Consider the following 24,760-nt stretch of genomic DNA (forward strand, 5'->3'; position numbering starts at 1 on the left):
ACATCAAACCTCATTCCTTTACTTTAATCTAATATTACAGGATACTTCTATTTTAGCCTACTAGGATGAAGTAAGCTTTCAATAAGCACAAACTACCCAAAATAATGCTTAGTTTGCCCATGTTGAGAAAAATATTATAGTTTTGCTACAAAGGTCCACATGTTCACAAGAATGGCATGGAGGACACTGCCTGGAAAGTTTTTTTTGTTTTTGTTTTTTTAAAGGAAGAAAGGGAGAGCAGCAAGAAGGTAGTTAGGAAGGAGAAAAGATACTGTGGTTCTCTGAACAGATACAAGGTTATCCAAGTGGCATGCTTATTACCAGGAAGATTTATCCATGCTACTGTGGCTCCCATGATTCACTATAGGTATAGGTTAGTAAAGGTCCTATTTTAATAAAGTACATAGGTTTTATTGAAATGGAAACTGCATTTAATTTATTAGGTAAATTGATAACAAAATACATATTTATGCAGTACTTCATTATTTTAATGTACTTGAACTGTGTTTTGGAACTGCCACAGAAAAGCTGGTTTTAATAAAATTTAGGATCGTGCGATGTTGGAATATTACTCACAAAATACACTCAAGTTGTTCAGCTATGCACACTTAGGTAGAAATCTATGCCCAGAAAAGTTCATGGTTAAAAAATAAAGCATAAATTTTGTGTCAGAGTGCAGAGGCAGGAGATTCTTCAGTAACGAGCTGAAAAGGCAAGATTAAGTTTCAATTTTTTAAATTGCTAATATAAATTAGAGTTAACCATTGCTATTAGAAAAAAGACTAGCAGGACAAGAAGAAAAATGGTGCGAGAACACTTAAAAACACAAGCCATCTCAGAGAGAAAGCGCCCAATAACACAAGCATGGTGACTATTTTATACTATTGCTTTTTGAAGACCAGAATTTAAATCAATCCAGAAAAGAAATGAGTTAAGTGTTGCAATTAAGAGAGCAAACTAATCATATCAAAAGAAAGGAAATAATCAGGACCTGTTTTAAGCAATGGCACAACTATAAACATGGATGATACAAATATGGGTTTTGAAATGTTAGTCACCTTAAGGCATTTTTAAAAACATAAGTATTTAGATTTCCTTTAAGAAAGTCATAAATTATATCTTTTTCAGCTAATAATTTTGATAAAGACAAATAGACTCTTTGTGCCATCTGAAATATAAACTATCTTAGATAGCAAATGTCATTATCTGATCCTCTAAAGGATTAAAACAGAAAAGTATGTCTCTTCAAATGAATCAAGAAGGAAAAATAAAGTCACTTCTTTAATTTAACTTCAAAGAAAATGATCAAACATCCAACGTTTTCCAATCAAATGCAAATTTTCAGACATCTTGAAGACTCACATTAATATTGATAGATTTGAAAAATCAAAACAATTATCAACTAGATGATTTCTGCTTATAACCTTCATTTTCAACTGCTTGTTTTTTGCAATAAGTCCTGATTGTAATTTGTCTTAATTTTCACAAGTGTTTAAGTTCCAATTGAGCAGAAAATGCATTTGCAGTAGTTAATCTCTATTTTAATGTCTATTTTAAACTTGACTATATTTTGGTGAGCTGTGAACTCATTCATGAGTTCATGAATGAGTGAAGTTGAGTTCATTCATGATGGCCCTTATAACAAAACACAAACTAATTTGATCTATAAGTTTAATTATGCTAAATTGACAAACCAAAATGAGCTATAAACCTCACCAACGTTACTGCCTACAAAGGGCATGACAAAATGAGAAATTTAGTTCTGTCTCCAGGAGGCAGATCCATCCTGTTACTCATTGCGAATACAATGCTGACAAAACATGGCTAAAATATGCACCTTCATTTTTGCCTAAAATGTACAAAGTGGCCAAGGGAATCAGCCAGGTTATGGATACATTATCTGATGTCTTTCATGTATAAAATTTTAAATAACCATATTGTAGTTAGAAAATTTTGAAGATAATTTTGAAGGCTGTACATTTTAAAATATATGTATTGAAATATAATCATTCATACAAATAAGAAAATAAAATATTTTAAATCCATTATAATTTTTTTTGACAATACAACCATATTTTCAAGGATCACTGCACTGAACAGAAACTACAACTTTTAATGTACTAAAAAAACAACTAAAAGGGACCAAGTCATAGAAATCACTGTAACTTTTTAAATATGTTTTCCTTCAGAGAATCTATTTTACTAATAGTCCATTCAGTCTACGAAACTTCATTGGTAAATATGTAAATATAAATGTCATCCTTAGTAGTGGTGACAAAGAACAGAGAAAACAGTAGAGGAGCTTGGTATGAATGCACCTTTGAATTCAAGGAAGACTACCTCTGACTGCAGAAATATTAAGGATTGCATGAGAGAAACTGGGGCACTTATTACTCAGAGAGATGAAATATGATCTTTTTTCTGACTGGCTTAAATCCAGAAAGACTTCAAAAAGAAGGATGGCAATTCATGATAAATTTAATACCAAAAAGAGGGATGGAAAATAGGCATTGATCCCAATGCTAGTATCAATTACATGCTAGTAATGTCATTCTCAGCATCATTAACTGATTAATAAGGAAAAATTAAATAATCTGAATACCCTAATACAATGTTGTGTTCACTTCTGTAATAAGAGCAATGAATCAAAATATGCCATCCCTGTAGAAAACAGACACTAACCTGTGGAAAAACCAAATCTTACACGGTGAAGTGGTATTGGTTTTAAAATCATCCCACATCACAATTCTGAGTAAGTAACTGCCATCGCTATGAACGGTAAATCCCAAAACTCAAATGTACACAATCAAGGAATTATGTTAAAAGAAAATAATATGAAATCTTTGCAAATCAATTATAAGAAAAATAGGTTTTTTACTGAAAACAACTAGGAATATTTAAAAGAACCATGCCATGTGAGAGAAACATCTATATATAATAACGCTTTTAATTATTTAAAAAGTGATGTATATATATATGCATAAAAATGAAGAAACAATTAGAAAATACAAATTAATAAGTCTTATTTTGCAATTTTCTTTCCCTATGCCTAGATGTATGTACATATAAAGTTTTTTTTTCTTTTCATAAAATTGAGCAAGTAAAGTACCTGTATGTTTGCAAACAGGTGAGTTTTCATTTATTATTTTATTCAGACAAATATTACAATGTTATCAACAACTCTTTTAATGATTTTGATAAATCTGTAACATTCAAGTGGAGAAATCATATTAAAATATATTCCTGTTGTTGTCATTAATAATGTGTCCAATATTTTCCTATCAAATGAACAACACTGAGAAGAATACATATTTTTGTGTTTAACTCCTAAGTGAGGATTCCTAGAATTCCTAAGTCAAAGGAAATCTACACTTTGAAAAGTCTTGATACATATTCTCAATCTAACTTCCTGGAAAGATGAATCAATTTCTATTAATACATTCACATTCTGCATCATCTTGGCACAAAATATAATTCATTTTTAAGCAGTGCCACTCTTACAGGTAACAAACAATATTTCATTTTTAAAATTAGCATTTTATCAATAGTAAGTGGCAGACTTTTCATGTTTGCTGGCAGTAAATAGTTTTAAAGCTAAGCTGTTTCTGACCCTTTAAATAAAGCCCTTATTAATTTCTGTACTGACACTTAAGAATGCTTAATAGAGTACACGTTAGTTTTCTGTCATGTGTTCAACATGTTCTCATTTGTCAGTTTTTTAAATTGTGCTTGTTTTTGCCATATAAAAATGTCCATTTTATGCAAATATATTAATCTGTGACAATATGGTTGAGCCTGTTGCTTTTTAATTTTTCGATTAAAAATGTTTTACCCATCCCAATATATTTTCCACCTTTTCCTTTTTGGTTTAGCGGTTTTCTTTTCTTTTTCTAAGTTCATTTAATTAGGGAAATGGAAAAAAGAGGTCAGATTTGAGAGATGTTTAAAACCCGATTGCTAGATGGTTTGAAGGGGAAGGGAGAGAATGAAGACAGGGAGGAGGGTGGGGAGCAGAGGGAGAAGACAAGGAGGCTGGCAGGGAGGACTGCAAATTGAGGAAATGGCATTCTATGACAAGTGAATAGCATTAAGAGATCAAACCTAGTTCCAACTACTTCATTCCTCTTCTTTCTATGAAAGTTTCTTGAAACAGTAGTTTATATTCATTGCTTCAAGTCTTCACTATTTATTCCCTCAGCAGCCCCAAAACTATCTGGCTTCCCGGCCACCCTTCTGTTTCATCAGTCACCAGTGTCTTCCAGTTGCTACATGTAAGGTAGGACCATTAGTCTTTAGCTGAGTTAAATTCTGGAAGCACTTAATATTCTTGGCCATATATGCTATTGTCAAACTCTTCCGCACTTGTCTTCTGTAATGGCTCTCTCCTACTCCCTTCCTTCTCTGTAGCCACTCCTTCTCACTCTCCTTCATAACTTCCTTTCTCTTAAATGATGGTATGGCTTCTTCAACCAATGTGGCTTCTTCTTCAGAAACTTTCCCTTCTTAAGATTATCTTCTGCCTATGTGACCATATCTATATCCATGAATTCATCCATCACTATAAAAGGATGAATCCTTACCCATTTCCTACCCTTAGATTTTCTCCTGAGCTCCAGAAACACATTTTCAGATACAAATCCAAAATGCACTCATTATCTTACACACACATATATATACACACACACACCTGCTTAAACCTGTTCTCCAATGATATGCTCCATCTCAGTAAAACTGCACCTCTATTCGAAAATCACCCACCCTAGAAACCAAGCTATGCTTTATTCTTGACTTGTCTGCCTCTCCATCATCCACTTCAATCCCTGCCCCACTCCTACCTAGTCAGTCAGCAAGTCTTTCTTTGAGATTCTCTATCCTACTGTCTGAAAAATTCACCTTTCTCTCAAACCTTACTCCCATGTCCTTGGTTTAGAAGACTGTCAAGTCTCACCTAGTTTAATCACATACGGTAATGAGTCACAAGGACAAGAATACATTCTGAGAAAAGCATTAGGCAATTCTGTGGTTGTTTAAACATCACAGACTATACTTACACAAACCTAGATGGTATATATATATATATATATGTATTTCACATGGAATACCAAATGTCCCAGAACCAGCACTAAATATCAAAATATCAATCATTTTTCATACTTGATCTGCAATGCCCATATCAAGCACCATATATCAGCCTCTATTTATGCTCCACTATGATCTCATGGGACCAACATCTTATATGTGGTCTATTGTTGACTAAAACGTTGTTTTGCAGTCCATGACTCGCTTTTTAGCAACTCCATCACTTCCTCTCTCACTCCTCCCCAATGTATCTTCTACACAACTATCTCAGTTTTTCTTTTAAATCTATCTATATTAATCTACTACTTAAAATTCTTCATTTATATTCCTTTGCCTTAAATGATAGTAGTAACTATGACTGTTATTTTTTAAGATCCTACTACTTCCTATTTGCCAAGAACTCCATAAAGTGTATTTTATATACATTATATGAGAAAACTGGAAGTTACATCTATGCGAGCTGGTTTTTCTCTTTCATATCTATTTCCTCTATGCAAAAACTAATTCCTTAATATTTAAGTTTCTTTAGAATCTAATTCATATCTACTTGTCAACCCTTACCTTACACTACAGCTTTACATGCTAGTCTTCAACCACACAAAACCACTTTAATAGCAAATCCTTTGCCTGATTCCTGACTCATATAGTTCATTCTACCCAAAATACCTACCCACCTTCACTCCCATGTTCATACTTATCCTTCATGAGTTAACTTAGCTGCCACATCTGGGTTACACGAGCAAGTATTTTATAATCCTATAGTTCTCTGAATATTCCATTCTAGCATGCACTATAATTGCCAGTTTATCATCTACTTCTGATAAACTCTAAGTGTCTGTAAAATAAGGACACTAATTCTTGGATGAAACACCCATATTAAGGCTATTCTCAGAATACTTAATAAAGGATGGTCACATGAAATAATTATCTTTCAGGAAATAGCCAGTAGGTCATACTGGAGTCAAAAAGGGATGTGAGAAACAACACTGGGACACTGGTTTGGGTAGATCAGATCCTGAATGCTGACATAAAGATCTTTTTGCTATACCTGAAGAAGAGCCATTGGATGTTTTCAAACAAGCAATGAACAAAATTTGATGTGTGTTTTAAGAAAATAATGAATAGTAATGAGATGAGAGGTGAGCAGCTAGAGACAAAGAAGACAGTCTAGGCTGGGTGCGGTGGCTCATGGCTGTAACCCCAGCACTTTGGAAGAGGTAGAAGGATCACTTGAGGTCAGGAGTTCGAGACCAGCCTGACAGACATAATGAAACCCTCGTCTCTACTAAAAATACAAAACATTAGCAGGCCATGGTGGTGAGCACCCGCCATCCCAGCTACTTGGGAGGCTGAGGCAGGAGAATCACTTCAACCTGGGAGGCAGAGGTTGCAGTGAGCTGAGATTGCACCACTGCACTCCAGCCTAGGTGGCAGAGCCAGAGCAAGACTCCCTCTGGAAAAAAAAAAAAAAAGTCTGGGCACAGTGGCTCATACCTGTAATCCCAGCACTTTGGGAGGCCGAGGCGGGCAAATCATCTGAGGTCGGGAGTTTGAGACCAGCCTGATCAACATGGAGAAACCCCAACTCTACCAAAAATACAAACTTAGCTGGGTGTGGTGGCACATGCCTGTAATCTCAGCTACTTGGGAGGCTGAGGCAGGAGAATTGCTTGGACCTGGGAGGCAGAGGTTGCAGTGAGCCGAGATCTTGCCATTGTACTCTAACCTGGGCAACAAGGGCGAAACCACGTTTCAAAAAAAAAAAAAAAGTTTAAAAGTTCCAGAAAAAGTTGAAGAGAAATGAGTTCATTTTTAGATAAGCTGATTTCCATAAACTTAGCAAATAACCATATGCATATATGCCTACCTTTTCTCATTGTTTCACATTCAAATTTTTCCAGATAAATCATTTTATTACACAATTTTATCTCTACAAAAATTAGCAAAAAGTTGGAATTTTGAATCTAAAGCTCAACAGTAGGTCAAATCTTGAAAGTTTTAAGTTTGAAGGTTTCCAGAATAACGATGCAAATGGTTAAGACTTCCCAGGAAAGAATGGGGAAATGGCTGATGGTGAAAAGTTGGCTGTATTTACAAGCAAATGACACGACGATATGGAAGGAGACCAGGTGTGGTTAGAGCAAGAAGGAGAACCAACAGAGTATAACATGGATTTAACTACAAACAGTGATGAAGCAGCCCAATCCACAAGATATCCAGAGTGACTTAGACTTTGGTTCCCATCTGTGGTCACAGAAGCTTTTTATAGAATACTAAACAGGCTTCAGGAAGAAATGGCATTTTTAAAATACCATCCTATGTCCAAATACTCCACATTAAACTGCTTTTCTGATGCTATGGCTCCATCTTTTACTATAGAAGAATACTTGTTCTGATTGTTTTATCTCTTGCTATTAGGAAAGGTTTTGCATCACTGGTAAATTTTTGTTAATTGAGATTATAAAACTGCAGTAAGCTACTCAACAAATTACTAATCTTATCATTTTTTCTGGTGACAATTTATCAGTATGGCAATTTTAATTAAACATGTTTTCCAGAATGGTAAACATTCAAGACCATATAGGACCTTTTCCCCTATTTTCAGATTGATATCTTTAAACAAGAGTATTTGGAAATTTAGTAGTAATAAGTTTATAAGAAAAAATCCTTCTCCACAAACTAGTCTAACATGAAACATTGAGAAAAGCAAAAATTCCTTTAACTTGAAAGTTATAAAAGCTTTTCTTTTACATAACGATTTCTGTAGGCCCTATAAAGATCCTTTGAAATTATTAGAATCTGATCATGTTAAAAAAATATATGTTAGTATCCACAATTTCTGAGTTCTTATTCTAAGGAAAGAGACCGCACAGAAAGGATGTAACAATGGTATGGAAACTTAGCATCCTCTCCAACTGGACTCTTTATTGCAGACTTATTGCTTCCATGTGTGTGTGTGTGTGTGTTTTTTTTTTTTTTTTTTTCCTTAAAAAATCTTTAACTCAACCACATCCCTAAAATTTTTGGCACTCTTTTTAAGCACTGAATCCAAAGCAGGAGAAAAAAACAATAACTTTTAAAAGAAATTATCACACAACTCTATCAGACTCAGGATTTGTTTTTTCATTATGGAGGTGTGTTGGAAATTAATAATAAAGGCCGATTTACAATCCTTAAAAAAATTTACTCTATTTAAACCAGCCAAAATACCATAAATTATCTGGTCTTAATATTTAAATAAATAATAGCTATGTTAAATATTACATTCTAGAACATATAAATTAATTTGGGGGATATTAAAATAGATGAGGTTAACACTTTTACACCCTAAAGGCTTTTTTTTGGAAAATATGTGGTTAAACGAAGCTGAGGAATACAAGCATCAAATAAAATTAATTCATATAATTTTCTGAAACAATAAAATCTTTGCTCAAAATACACAATAAAAAGAACAATGAATTCTTTAAACTCTATAGTCATTGCACTTTTCCACAAATTAGACTCCCTAAAAGAAGCATTTTAAGTTACAGTATGTGTCAAGTAAAAGAAAAGAACGAAAAGTTCCCATACCCTGAAGTGAGAACAGATGGGAATTAGATAAGAAGAGAGAGTGTAGCTTCAGATGACTGACCAAGAAATCTTCCCCAGAGCAGGGCCAAATATACCAGACCTCAGCTTGTTCTGCCTTCCAGTTAATTTCCAAATTAAATCCAAGAGAAATGCAAAGCACCTCGTAGAATAGATGCACTGTTTTTAATTTTTGCAATCATTTATTTCTCTCTATACATATAAATTGTATAAAGAAACCTTAAATAAATAAGTTTAAAAATTACATCTAATCAATATAAAGTAGTCTTCTAATCACTTTTGTGAGTTTAGCACTATTCCAAACTAAGACTGTTAACAATAAATTTCTGTAAAATTGTAAAATAGGTTTACCAAAAAAAGTAGCAGGCATGAAACAAACCTAAGATGTGGGCACTGAATTCCTTGCACGAATAAAGAGCCATCTGCCATAAATGAGAGTTTTGTAAACAAATGATGACTCCATCTTACATTCATTCTTTTCATATTTGATCTGTACACTAAAATAGCTTTAAATAGTAATGCTAATACTACTTCTTATAAACAAAAGTTCCCTTATTTGATATTTAATTTTATATAGCATAATATAATTTTTCTATCTAAAAATACAAATATAAACTTAAAAGAATACTCTCTATAGTGCTGTATATTCTCTTCAATATTTTTCATATAGGTAATAATTAAAAACTTGAATGAAACAGAATAGTTCATATTTTCAGGTGTTTTCAAATTTTAATGTATTTAAAAATAGTAATTTTACTATTAATAATAATTCTATTAAAATATTTTAAAAGCAATTTTGTAGGATATACTATGAGCTTTTAAAAAGCTACCAGATATCTTCTATCAAAAATCGGCTGTGGAGCAAATGTGTTTTTTTTCATTTGCTTTGACATAAAACTTGCATTTGTTGAAACAATAACATCACATTTTAATCAAAAGTACGCAGATTTATACATCATTCTTATCCACGATTTAAAACATCTTTTCCAATACAACAATGATAAGTTGTCTGTGTACATTTTCTTTGCCATCCCAGAAAGTTGGCTTTCAATGTCTTAACCCTATTTTGTCTTTTTTAACCTGACAAAATATACCCCAAAAAAGAAATAGAGAAATATGAATCATCCTAAGTGGTGAAAGCAAATTGTACCTCAAGCTTAGGTGATTTCAGTTTAAACAACCCAAGGCACTGGTAATCTGATACAGGTTTCACTTACAATATGGAACAAGGCTTTCCACAGAGAGGATGCTCAATACAACATAATGCATAGTTAAATATGTGCATGAAAGAATTACGGAAAATTATATTTTATTACTCAGATTACCCAAAATTATATACAAAAATTACCAAAGAAAAAGAAAAAAAACATTTTCAAGTGTCTAGTTTTCTTTTCTTCTAATCTTCCTTATCAGTAAATAAAAGCCATAAGAGGCAAACATTTGGGGATATCATGCTCATTAAATTTTATTAAAGCTCATTTTCTATACTTTATGTAAATAAAATCTGAATTAAGCAAAAACACTGTGTACATTTAAATTTCTCATATTAATAAATTCAAATTATCCAAAATATTCAATATAATTCCTCCATCAAATATTACACTATTTTCTTAAGTCATTTTGTGGTTAGCTGGTTGAATAATTATACCATGAAGAACAGAACATTTTATAGTGGATTCAAAACTTCTATTATCTTTCTAGTGGAAGGCAGGGGATTTTGAATAAAGAGTGCATATGCACACACTTAACGTTTATTCAAGACTCCTTTCTAGCCCCAGTTATTTCACTGTCTTTATAAAATGGGTAAGTCACAAACACTCTGGATGACACTCATCCGTAAAAAGAATACAGTTGGTTTATATTAACATTTCTCAAACTATAGGCTATGGACACCCGAGGATCTATGAACCCATTCTTGGGAGTCTGACAGTGTTACAAGATGGTATATCTTGGTGTCTTCATATTATTATATAAATATGATTATATCCTGATAATCTCATTGACAATTTTTACAACTGATTATTATCACATAATTTCAGGATCTGAATTTGATATTATGTTTATGATATTTTATGTTGGTTATAGTGACTATGTTTACTTCTTAATATAGTGTTTCTCAAAATGGGATTCACTAATGTATTCTTGGTGCCTGAGAGACATTTTTCTATTAACACGAGACCACGTATTATTAAGACCAAGAGATACTAGATTGGATCATCTTTCTAATTCCATTCTAAAAAATGCTGTATTCGATTGCAGTCTACCAATACCTTACAGCAATCAAATTATAAAAGCACACTTAGAGAAAGCAAACTTCACAAGAGGAGTTACAGTATCTAATTCCAACTGTTCTACTTTTTTCTTTTTATAATTATATGCAAATGAAACTTTTACGATATCAATAAGCAGTGAGCAAAACATAACAAGGCTGTCAAAGTTTCAATTAGCAACAACCACTATCCTTTCAAGTGGTTTAGTAGACTACATATTAACTATAAATCAGAAAATCCAGTTTCTTTTTCCAGTTTTGCCCCTGGCTTAAAATGATTGCTCTGATCTTTGTATCACGCTACTCAATGTATAAAATGTACAATAAATACTAAGTACTCGTGATATATAATAGTAATCAGTATGTTTTAAATTTTAATTGATATAGTAACTAGGAAACAGCAAATCAACAAAATTCAAATATTTGCTTATTATCAGTGATTATATATAAAATATAAAAATAAATTTTGTTTTTGACTATAGGGATTACTTTGATCTAGTTTTTAAAATATTTATGTTTAAATTGGCTTCATCTAATTTACAAATATTTGTAATTTTGCAATTAGCACTTAAGGTGTTTCATTGGTAAAAATCATTGTTTGCTGGTTAAACATGTAAAATAAAAACTTACCATTATCCATATATCATAATTCTATAACAATATAGTAAGCCATATACTCTTAAAGGAATTCTCTATTCATGTATCTTAATAATTAAAGCATCTTCACACCAGTAAAGAGAAGTAAAGTGTTTGCAAACTGCAAGGATATTCTGAATTTAAGATACATGCACCTTCCATTTAAAATATGGCTACTTAATTTTCAATTTAAAAATTAGGAAGAATGAAACTACCTTAAATTATCTTATGTGTGTCTACGATATAAATTTGAATACAGTTTTAGGTAAAACTCTCCAGAAAGAAGAGTATAAAATTTTTTCTTGATATGTGGCATCTTCAGCATTGTTTTAAAAAAGATAAGTTTTCAAACAATTTCTAAAGCATTTCCAATACCATAGCATAATTTGAATAACTAACATAACAAATAACTTTTAAATTACTTATTACATTTAAATTATTGAATTTTGAGAGATTCATTTTTAGAACATGACGGCTGTGAAAATCTAAGATCAATTTCACAATCAACCAATTCCATAACAACCTTAAGACATATAAACAGGGAATGGGAACAGATTCAAATAACATTTTTCTTTTCCTGTTAACCCAGCAAACATAAGCAAAGTTAATTTAGTAGACTCATTCCAAACGTTCTTATTCCCATAAAAAATTTTTCAGCTTTTACTATTTTAAGATATATTTTCTAGAAGATTAATTAGACCATTAACTAACGAACAGCAAAGTATGGTCAGAATAAAAAATGAAAAAAAAATTACTTATCACAGTATATGAAAGCATGCACTACATTTCCATAAAATGCATGCTTTCATATACTGTGACAAGTAATTTATTTTCTTCTGGAATCGGCATGTGCAATCGTACAAGCATTGAAATCAGTTCCAAGAATTACCCTACCTGAATTGTAGAGCTGATCTCCGATGCAAAGCCGCCTGTCAAGGGAGCCTCGTGACTGATTAGCAGTCGCCCTGTTTTGATCACAGACTGAAAGAGCAAAGGAAAATTTGATGTTAAAAAGAATATCTATTTTATGAATAACTACATAAAGAATATCCCTTTGTGTATATGATGGTGGTTTTAATTCAGTAATAAAAATTCTATCAATTCAACAAATAATGTAAAAATCAGTAATTCAATTTTATGCCAGTAAGTTACAATTCCCTTTTGACAGGTCAGTCTTCTGATTTTTGTACTGTAAAAATTTTTTCAATAAGATTTATAATCCCAGTAGAAAAGAAAAATGAGATTTGTAATTCTACATATGCAATTAAAAATGCATACCCTTTATTATAAGATACATTTGTGTTATAAACTGAAATACCGTATTTCATATTTCAATGTCAATATTTTTCTTCATGTTACAGAGTGAAAGTGTTTTTTATTCATTTTGGGCATGTTTGGATATAAATAACAATAGCCTTAATAAATACTGTTTTATGGAAAAGGAAAACACAAAAATAGTACGTGAAAGCAAAGAAAAAATTCAGCAGTAAGAAATCCTTGCAAAAGTAAAATGGTTAGAACCCCGTTTGTTAATGTGCTCTAAAATCTGGTTGATGACCCCACTCCATTTTAAGGGGGAAAATGTCATAAACAATGAGTATGTATTCTCAACATTTGTTAAATGTGGTTGTCCACACTGTGCGTGATATACTCTGTATAATATTAAATAAAAAAGTTTAGCAATGATATCATAGCAGGATGCCAGCTGTGTTGGCAGGTAAAAACTATTAAAATCAATGGGTTATTGTTTAAAATATGTTGAAAAATTACCATAGTACCAAAGAGAAATGGCAGTTTTGTCTTTAGATTTTCTTACAATTTGATATCACCTTTATTAAAATCTGTTACTATTTCATAAATACAAAATGAAATCTTTCAAGCAAAGATATTTATTGAAATAAAAGATTTCATTCATTCTAGGTGATTATAGTTCAGAATTTTTAAAGTATGCAGAAGTTTCAACCAGCATATGTTAAATCCCAAGATATGGCCAGTAGCCATGACAAAAATAAGTTACCGTATCTACTAAGTAAATACTGGCTGAAGAACATAAAATTTTATGAACACCTTAATGAATACCACTCCACCACCAGTGAAATGCTAACCTTAGGATATTTGTATTGGGCTTTCTATGACTGTGATTAATTATGCCATTTGTAAGAGTCACAAATTAAATTTCAATGTACCTGTACAGAAATATAAAAAAAAGAAGTATTTCACAATCACAAAACAACAAATGTAGTTTCAAAGTGTTTCTAAAAGATGTCTTGACTTTAAGAATAAACAATGAAAAGAAGGATGACAGCCAAAATCCATACAAGCTATCTAGTGCATCTTAAATTTCTAGCAGATAGAAACTTCTATAAAAATGTTGTTACCCTAAAACCCTACACAACTAAATTGGTCCTTTTTGTCTGAGCTCAGGCCTATCCAAAATCAAATGACAGGCTTTAGAATAATCCGTGAAAGCCAACAAGCAACCAGGGCAGATGGCCTATGTATCCTATAGCCTATGCAGATGGCCACAGAGTGCAGTGGTGAAATCGAGCACAGATGACCAAGGACAAAAGCTTCCGACCTTTGAGGTTGATGCAATATGATTTGTAAGCAGATGAAATCTGGACCCCTTTTGAGTGTCCTTCAGCAGAGGAATGACTAAATAGACCAATATGCATCAACACAATAGAGTATTATGCAGCCATGAAAAAGACTGAGGACATGTAAAAACACCCATGACAAATTAATTGGTAAATGAGCAAGTTGCAGGACAATATAATCTTATATTTTGTGAAAACAACCACCACAACAGTTAGCACACCAAGAAATATATCTTTTCAACATGTAAATTGAGCCAACACATAAAAACAGTCCAGAAACTTTCATACTGAAATATCAAAAACTGTTTCTCCCGAGGATTTCCAGTGAAGGAAGTATAGAAAAGAGACTTTTACTTTTTGCTTTATGTATGTTTAGATCATTGAAAGTACTCTAGTAAGTCTAAAACAAATAAAAATAAAGGGAAAGCCCTTGAATTAGTGCCAAGGATTTAAAACTACATGTTATTTTGTAGTTATAATCTTCTCAAAAAATGTAATAATGTTTTTATGCTATCTTAGGACTAGCCTCAGAAACAAGGGAATCCTGAGATCCCAAACTCCAGAAGCAAACGGGCACACTAACAACGCAGGGAGCCAGTCTTCCCATCCCATTCTGTGTGATCTGCTTCAGGTCAGGACCATATCCAGGTCATCACTTGGTCCTCAAAGCTGTTAGATACTCGACAAAATGAGCAATAAACTACTGGCATCGGACAAGTTCAAGTTCTGCAACACGTCTGTATGTGCATTACAAAAATTGCATGTCCTCAGATGAGTTAGGCTGACAGATATGAAAATAATTGCAGAAATTTCGAAAACACCAAGAACCACAGGAAAAAAATACAATAAAGTAATCATACTTTTAGTTTGTGGAAATTGCCATTAATCTACAAACAAGTGGAACAAAAATAGTGCTGCAAGAAGATAGGAGTCAGAAGTAACAATTACAATTATAAACAATGATTGTCACAAAGATTGCTATGTGCGAGGCTCTGAGCTGAGTATTTTACATTCAGTTACTTCACTTCATTTGGAAAGCACTTATTATTCGTTTTTGCTTCTTAAAAATCATTGCTGATATCTGAAAGTATTAAAATGTATTAAGTTATGCCAAAATTCTGAAAATGCAAAAATTTACAGTACTGATATTTTCAGTCACACTCAATTAGCATATATTAAACTGACAACAGTTCAATCATTTTGTGAGGTATAGTAGAAATTTAACTTGTTATAGATATGCTTTTAATCATTTACAATTTTAATTTACTAAAATTCCTGAAGATTGTTTTTCTATACTACTTTGGAAATTATTAACACTGTTAGTATTGTGAAAATGAGATCAGCATAAATCTACAAAACAAGAGAATGTTACTTACTCTCTGTATTCTTTCTATTTTAATTAGATATTCTGATTAAAGTATATATTTTTGTCCACTTTAATAGACTTTTAATGTTCACATATCTAGGCAAAATAATATGTGACTGTCAAGAAATTTCCCTAACCATGTTTAGCATTTTTATATACTTAGTAAAAATTAATACAGTATGTTCAATGGAGATAGCCATTAACCTTTTTAAGATAAATAACCATAGATACAATACTAATAATAGTTTAAAAATATTTTCTTCCAAAGAAAATAAATTTTAAAGTTTTTAAATTTTCTTCTGAGATAAATTCATCACTTGAAACAAAAAAGTGTGTAAACAACTTTTCAGGATGAAAGCTGAACCTATGAAAGCCAGGAAAGATCACGTAAGGCTGGATTTGCAAGTATCTGCTTCTCTAACTTTTAACCACTAAGAACTGTTCCTGGATTCTGACCTATGGCAGATGGAGCACCAATGAGTTAGAGGTGGCAAATGACATCAGGCAAAGCTAAGCCAATTAAAGATCAGGACTCTGAATAACTCAGGACACTCTGCGTCCTCTACTACAAAAAAAAGGACTTTGTTTCTTGCAAGGGATCTAAAAGATTTGTCAAAAAAAAAGCATTAAAAATAGTCCTGAAAGGCTCGTAGTCTTCTCACTTCAGTTAGTCATTCCCTCCAAAAGAGCATTAGTGGCATGCTATCACAATAGGAGCAATCAAAATCCCAACCCTGTACACACAGCATTGCCAAAGGCAGATATAGCAAGGCATCATGTTCTGCTGGAACCCTGAACTTGTTTCTTGTTTGGCCACTCCATGACTTTTCCCCATTATCCATTTTCTACCCAAATGTCTTTATGAAAGGCCATAAATTAATCTATGCAGAATGTCTAGCACAGTGCTCTGAACATTGTAGACACTCAAGAAAAGTTAGCTAGATTTAAAAAAAAAAGTCCATTAAAAATTATTTAACCTTATTATGCATATCCTCTTTTATTTATGCTATTGCATTCTTAGCACAATCCATTTTTAAGGTAGTGCAAAAGCATATACTTGACCACATCCAAGAACAATTTAATGATGAAGTAGCAGGCTCCAAATTGATGATATTTTAACGTAGTTTTAACAATAAGATATCTGTGGTAATAGGAGAACTGCTAAGTTATACTCTGTTAAAATGATTGCACAGCCTTTGGCTGCCCAAACATTAGACATATGTTTTAGTGAATATAGCCTTTAAAGATTTTAACGCAATCCACCAGGAAAACTGTTAAGTTGTCATTCTAGGAGAACTGATACAGAAACACAAACCACAAAGCTTCCATATGCCTGAAAGCGCAACATCAACATTTGAAAAGCAAAACATTTATCATCTATCTATCTATATTTTTTATTTTATTTTCTCCTCAAAATCTATAGCAAGATTGTCTACCTACAGACAATTCATCCTTACCTACACCAAGTACAGCAGCCTATTTCTGACTGCTAATAAGATAAGGTTAAAAAAAAAAAAAGCAACATTTTGGATAGGCAATTTATAGCCCTTTTAATATCTTCTATCTGAATACACAGCTAATAAAAAGCAAAAGAAACACAAAAGCTAGTCTGCTTCAGTTCCTTCCAAAATCAGGAGAACCTCATATATGTGACGTACACATATAAGTACAATTAATGATAAAATCACAGCACATATACTTCATTAATCAAGACCATTATTTATACAATCTAGAATCATTAAGAATAGGATTTTGATGAACCTCAAATATCAATGCAAATGAGTTAGATACATTTCTTTGAGATGTTTTCTTGTTTTGTAGCCAAATGCATGTAACAAGTTAGCCAGAAAAACATTGTAATTAATCACAGGTTAACAAACGTATTACTATATGCCTAGCAATTTATTAATCAGCATGACCTCCTCTGATATTCCACTGGAGAAAAACCAGTGCTAAACAACAACAACAACAAAAAAATAGTCCTGAGCTTCAGAGAAAGTTCTGAGAACTCCATTCTGGCAAAAATGTTAGTGATGGCATTACACATATTTTATTGTAGGAAAGTGTAAACCAAGAAAAACTAAATTGTCAGGCTTTATCACCCATGCAGAAAAAGTACAAAAAGGAACAAGCAGAGCACAAAGACAATTGCATAAAGAGCTAAAGAATGAGCAAATAATGTTGACAAAGAAATGAAACATTTGGGAAATTTTTGGACATCCTCACTGGTTCATTTTTTCCTCAATGATTTGTATAATCAGAATGGAAATACTGAAGAACCTACGAAAAACTGCTTTTGCAAAATTAAAAGTGGATATCTTTCTGAAAGCTACTTCAAAATATTTCAAATAAACATGTTCCTGTCAGTCAACCTTACCTTTGCAACTTGCTTTCTATGCATTATGTTCCAGGCATGTCAGTCCCCTTGCAACTCTGTGAATGTGATCGATGGTTTTTCGCCTCAGACTTCCTTCCCCACCTTGGCAGATATTCTATCCCTCCCTCAAGACCCATCTCACACAACCCTTCCTCTCTGGTCCCCCCAACCAGCTGGGCCTTCTCTTACATTAAACTCCATGGTACTTTTCCTCCTTTTTCTTGTCAGATAGTCTACATACTAGTGATCATTTACCAGTAGAATTTCAGGGATCTGACAATGCAAAATATTATATGAAACCTAAAACCAGGTTACAAGGGCAAGAATCAAGTATAGTAATAAGGTGAAGGCAGCACACACTGCTGTACCCCTCTATCTTAGGAAGATACATGATTTACCTCATACTACAGATATGTATGACTAATCCTCCAACCTCACTCTAAATTACAAGTTTAAAGACAGAAACTCTTTCTTATAATGTCTACTGCAGAACACAGCACATGGCAAACAGATATTAAATTGAGCAAATTATGCTCTTTGTATATTAGTAAAAGATAAACAGCTTGAAAAAGGACCTACGTATCTTTATTTGTTTTGAGGAATTTTTTTTCATGGGTGGAGGGGTGGTCTCTATACTATCTCCTTCAGCACTCCAAATCATTCTAGAGCATGAAATTCAGAACTATCAAATACTCTGTACCTCACTAGAATACCTAATACATTGTATATGTGGACCCTAAATAAATGTTGCTTATATTGTTCCCCCTAAACATCACAAAGACATAGTAATTTACATGAATAACTCTTCAAGCCTCGAAGTTTCTGATGCCTTTCACATCTTAGGAGGGACTGCTAATATTATTAGGATGCTGAAAGAGAAGTCCTAAAACCTAAGCTCTAATCGTTCTAACTGCGATAGAGGACTACCCTGGGCCTACTCGCTCTACCTGTTTTTCCTACTCCAGACTCATTTTAGAATAAGGAGTTTGCAGTACAATACACACTTCTGTGTACCTTTTTAAACATGCATGATGGCAACAAATACACAAATATTGAGTTGGTCTTGAACACAAACTTCCCTTTTCTACTGAAAAAAAGGTCACCATGGTGGCAAAGGTATTGTACTGGACTAGAGGACATTTATTAAAGATGTAGTTAAACATGGGTAAATATTAAATAAATGCTTTCAAAAGTTTTTTGCCCCATTTCCCTGTCAGCTTAAACATCAAACAAAGCATAACCACCTGTAGGTAGCAACATAATTATTTCTGCCAAAATAATACTTCAAAGATTGAAGTAGCTGCTTGTCAGGTTGTTTTTGTATCTTCATTCTTACTTTTCTATCAGTTTTTTAAAATATTTTTCTAAACTTATACCTAATCTCCACCTCAACTTAATCAATCTCTTTTTATGAAGAAAAGAAATTGTTACATGTGATTTGGCTATTAATACTGTTGACTTCCATATCACAGAATTTTAGAAAACTGTTGAAAAGGACTACTAAAAAGGCAAGTTGTACTTTTGAAACACACTCAGGTTGCTGCATCTTCCACACTTCCTATCCTTATAAGACCCTTCCTGGCCCTTCTAGGCTTTTTCTTTGGAGTTGGCAGGGGCAGGAGGCATTTGGAGGTACCACATAACTAAAGCCTTACTATAAATACACTCCGCTCTTCTAATAAATAAAGAAGTGAGAGTTCGTGAGCTACAGCACAGTATTGGGCAAATTCAGAACCTGACCTAACCATGAAGACCACTGTCTTTATGGTATCGTTCCACTATCTTTATCATTCACTAATTCCAGCAGTTTACCTTCATTCAAGTGAATACTTTGTTACCATGGTGTTAATACATATTATATTGTTCCAAATTTAGCATTGAGGTTATAATTATAGGCTGACTGAAAAACCCCATAAAGATAGTTTTGTTTGTTTTCCCATTTTAACCATTTTTAATTGTACAGCTCTGTGGCATTAAGTACATCCATGTTATTAAACAACCATCACGCCCATCCATCACTAGTACTTATCCGTCCTCCTAGCAAAACTCTGTAGCCATTAAACAATAATTCCTCATTCCCTCTTCCTCCAAGCCCTTGGTATCATTCTATTTTCTGTCTCTATGAATCTGACTAGTTTAGGAACCTTATATAAATGGATTCATACAATATTTGTCATTTTGTGACTGTCTTATTTCATGTTGCATAATGTTTTCAAGATTCATCTATGCTATATCATGTGTCAAAATTTTCCTCCTTTGAAACTGAGTAATATCCCACTGTATGTATACATCACATTTTGTTTATATATTCATCTATCGATGGATGCTTAAGTTCCTTTTACCTTTTGGCTACTGTGAGTACTGCTGCTATGAACATAAGTGTACAAATATCAAGTCCCTGCTTTCAATTCTTTTGTATATATACCCAGAAGTGGAATTGCTGAGTCATGCCATAATTGTTTAATTTTTTTCAGAAATAGCCATACTAATTTCCAAAGACGCTATACCATTTTATATTCCTACCAACAGTGCACAGAGATGCAGTTTCTCCACATCTGTGCCAACACTTACTTTCTGTAGTTTTACTTTATGTAGGATGACAGTAGCCATCCCAATGGGTGTGAGATAGCATCTCATTGTGATTGTGATTTGCATTTCCCTAATAATTAGTGGTGTTGAGCAATTTTCAGGTGCTTATTGGCCAGTGGCATATCTCTTTTGGAGAAACGTCTATCTGGGTCCTTTCTCCATTTTTTAATTGCCCTGTTTAATGTTTTGTTGTTGATTTAGTGCTTTAAAATGCTTAATACATCTAATTTCTTAAACTGGTCTCTTTGAGGATTGGAAAGAAAATCTTTTCAGAATATGATACTCCATATGGAAAAATATATAATTAAATCTCAATTGTTTACCATGTCCTCTTTCCTTAAAAAGCATCACATTCTGGTTTCCTCACCATCCTCCATTCTGAAACAGACACCGGAAAAAAATTTTTCTGATATCATCAGTGTCACAGATCCTCTGTCAGACTGCTTATCCACAACAGCATTCCTCTCCTGAAAAATCTTCAATGGTAAATCAGCTAATCAGAATCTTAAAGATAACTTATATATAGTAACAGCACCTGTAATTCACTGCTATGGAAACAAAGGAGACAAGTTACACACTAAAGAACCTTTGAGCCTCATAGCTTTGCTCCATATTGTGCCAGTAATTAGGAGATAAATAACACCAACTAAGAACATTTTGAACATTAGTACATACCAGAAAATCACTTTCACCATCTTATTTGAGTATTACATGCAATTTCTCAATTAACCTTTAATGTTGTATAAATTCCAAAGACCATCAGTTCATATTAAAACAATTTCTTGAGCCACATGTGCTAATACTGGAGAAGCAAAGACGAGTTAACCAAAGTCCCTAAAGGGTTGTACTGTATGTTACCACAATGCCCTAGGGCAAAGCATACCCAAAAAATAAATAAATAATTTAAAGAGTATTTTAAGTGATAATAAAAAACAAGGAAAGGCATGATACTGGTGTTAAACATCAACTTACTGTTGTTAAAAATGAGTTTTTCTAGAATTTTAAATTTTAACTCCTTTGTTCTTTTCTAAAATAATATTGAAAAATGCATTTTTCTCCTCTTAAAACAATTACTAATATCCTCTGCTTTTCAATTCATAAGTCTCCATTTGGCAAATTTTTCTCAAGTGTTGACAACAGAGGGAAATACTATGTCTGGCCATCATAAGAGTTCTAAAGGGTAGAAACTGACATCATCCCTTGTGCTCCCAGTATACCATGAATAAGAAGAAAATGACCCTAACCAAAACCAGGATTGTCAGCCAGTTACATTTTACACTGCTTTTAAGCACGTATCAAGGGTACAATTTTCCCTGAAGCCAGCTGGTTGTCTACCAAGATCATGCTTCCCAAAGGAATGATCAAAAGTATAAACACTGCTACACTTCTGTATCACCATGGATAAATGGTTCTATTTTCTAAAACCTGGTCCAATTCTGTTGGAATAAATGAATTTTTGGTCCATTACGAAACAAAAATTATGTGTAGTTCATAATACATGGGCAAGGCTTAAAATCTTTTGGGTCTTTTTGGGGTATGACTCAAAAAAATGTTGGAGTAAAACTCAAAGGGTATTTCAGCAAAAATTACACATCTTTTTTAGTATATATAACTAAGATGGCACAGAGAGAAATAAAATACATAACATATATCTTCATTAAAACCAATCATCACATGGTTTTAATTATGTATTTAAGTTATTAATATGACAGGTGGATTCAGGAAAAATTTAGCAGAAATAGTATTATTTGCCCATAAAACAGTCATTGATTATTTAATAGAGAAGGTAGGAATACAGAGGCACAGAAATTTATTGTGTTTTATTCGTTTTTTGAGACAGGGTCTTGGTCTGTCACCCATGCTGGAGAGCAGTGGCACAACAGAGGCACAAAACTCTTAAGGTCAAAAATTATATTATTGCTAATAGGATATCAGTGAGAAGATATAATAACAGTTCTCCAGAAATGCAATTTAATATTTAAAAACCATTTTTTATCTAGGTTTAAATCCTTTTGTTCAGGAAAAAAAGGCTCAGTAATTTTCTTTCCTTATAATGCACAAAAATATCAATAATGCATTCCTATTTGATTTACAATTCTTTATTCTGTAATGCTTTCATTGACAAGGACTACAACAGTAACATTTTCTGGCCATTATCCCAGAAGAAGTGAAATACACTTACAATAGCTTAGGTTGTGAATGATAGTCTTCTGTTTTTTTGAGGGGTGATCCAAGATTTTGTGCTTGGCTTACTTTATGATAAAAAGTTGGTCATTTTGCTATATTGTCTATCAATAAAATAACTAATTCTTATAAAAGAGAAAATACCACTACTAAACAAAGAAAATGTTCTATTGCTCTACTAATTTTTTAAAATCAGTTTAAAAATAAGGATAAAGTGGCATTTCACCAATTAATTTCAGAAAATAATTTAAATTTAAATTCTGACAAAGGTATATAGTTAAAATCTTCCTTACATTGCCATAGGCAATGTAAACTGGCCTAAGTCTTTAAAGAAATATTTTGGGAATATATTTGCCAAAAGCTACTAAATGTTCAAATCCCTGAAATAAGGAATCTCAGTTCTGAGACTTTATTCTCAGAATACTCCGAAATATGTAAAATACTGGACTTCTGGTTTAGTCATAAGTGTGTGCATGTGTGTGTTTGTGTGATACCAGGGTCAGAAAAATTTAAGAAACACTGTTTTAGTGTGAGGGCCTCATACTAAAGACCCAAATACCATATTTGGTCATAGGCAAATTCCACTTAAAGAGACAAAGCACTTTAGAAATACTGCCTTTAAGTCCTGTCCACAGCTACCATAGGTTGCATACTGCTTCACTAATTTTGTTTCATCTGTCTAATCTCTGCAGGCCCTTTAGTGTGTGACCCCTGGTTCAATAGCAGAGAAAACAAGTGGAAAGCTGGCAGCATAGAAGAAGACCTTACCTGTACAGCAGAGCTTCTACACCAGAGATCAAGCTGGGAACTGAACTTCCTACCCTTTGGATGGAAATCTGAGTAGGAGATTCCCCCAGCGAACAAATTGAGAGTGGAAGCAAAGAGAACCCACACTCTGGTTATGGGCAAATGAGCCTGTACAAACTGATATCGCCCTATTCAAAGATCAGCAAAGGAAGCAAAATAGACTAAAGCAAACGGAGCCTATTTAAAAAAAATGCTGAAAATTATCCTGATCACTCAAAAAAAAAAAAGCAGGCCTCTAAAAATAATCTACTTGACATCCAGAAGAAAGTGTTAAGCAACCACTGTGTACTCTCAACAGAAGAGATACCCTTTAAGAAATAAGAATAATAGGCTGGGCATGGTGGCTCATGCCTGTAATCCCAGTACTTTGGGAGGCCAAGGCAGGCAAATCACGAGGTTAGGAGTTCGAGACCAGCCCGACCAACATGGTAAAACCTCGTCTCTACCAAAAATACAAAAATTAGCTGGGCATGGTGGTACACGCTTGTAATCTCAGCTACTCAGGAGGCTGAGGCAGGAGAATCGCTTGAACCCCAGGGGCGGAGGTTGCTGTGAGCCAAGATCACGCCACTGCACTCTAGCCTGGGTAACAGAGCAAGATTCTGTTTCAAAAAAAAAAAGAAAAGAAAAGAAATAAGAATAATAATTCTAAGGCGACAATACGGCTGGGTGAGAAAGGATACAGATGAAATGTGAGAGTCTTACAAAGCAGCTAAAACCACATTCATGAGATGCAAACCCATGACAGTAGTGAATTCATGTTTTATTTTCATTGTATCTTCCCCCACTGCCTACTGCTGGCAGGGTATATGACGTTCCACATTCAGCAGACCTCAAAACTATTTGCTGAATGAATGAGTAGGGATAAACTGGCCTCAGCTGTAAATGTCTGCAAAATACATGGGCAAGAAGCAAGCAGACAGGAAGGCAAGGTGAGTAGCAAGTTTTATTTGCTCCTCCTCCCCTGGCCACAGACTGACAGTGAGGAGGCTTTCCCTTGGTTCTCTCTATCCCTTCTGACAGCCAAGGACCACTGACCATGCTGGAGAGCACAGAGGGGCTTTCCTCCCATCCTTCCATTTGTCCTTTTCCAAAGTCCACCTGAAGCCTGCTATTGTCCAAACTGGAACTGGAGCTAACAAGAATAAGAAGAAAGGGGAAGAAAAGGAATTTCATCTTCCCAGTCTGACAGCAACTTAAAAGGATGAGGTACACAAATCACAGACTGCTAACAGCTTTCATTTAGCAAGAGTCACAAGACAATTAAC

At 33.4% G+C, this 24,760-nt stretch overlaps 1 protein-coding gene across 2 annotated transcripts in view; it reads right to left on the reverse strand.

The window, feature by feature from the left end:
• BCKDHB (branched chain keto acid dehydrogenase E1 subunit beta) overlaps positions 1–24,760 on the reverse strand; it is a 230,650-nt gene that overhangs the window by 54,987 nt on the left and 150,903 nt on the right. For both annotated transcript variants that reach the window (XM_012471787.3, XR_010336695.1), the window contains one exon: positions 12,467–12,553. In XM_012471787.3, coding sequence (XP_012327210.1) covers positions 12,467–12,553 — 87 coding nt within the window. Of the gene's footprint in view, positions 1–12,466; positions 12,554–24,760 lie in introns of those variants that run through there.

Source organism: Aotus nancymaae, unplaced genomic scaffold, assembly GCF_030222135.1.
Source record: "Aotus nancymaae isolate 86718 unplaced genomic scaffold, 86718_ANA_hifiasm-v0.15.2.pri h1tg000040l, whole genome shotgun sequence".
NCBI classification, from domain to species: domain Eukaryota; kingdom Metazoa; phylum Chordata; class Mammalia; order Primates; family Aotidae; genus Aotus; species Aotus nancymaae.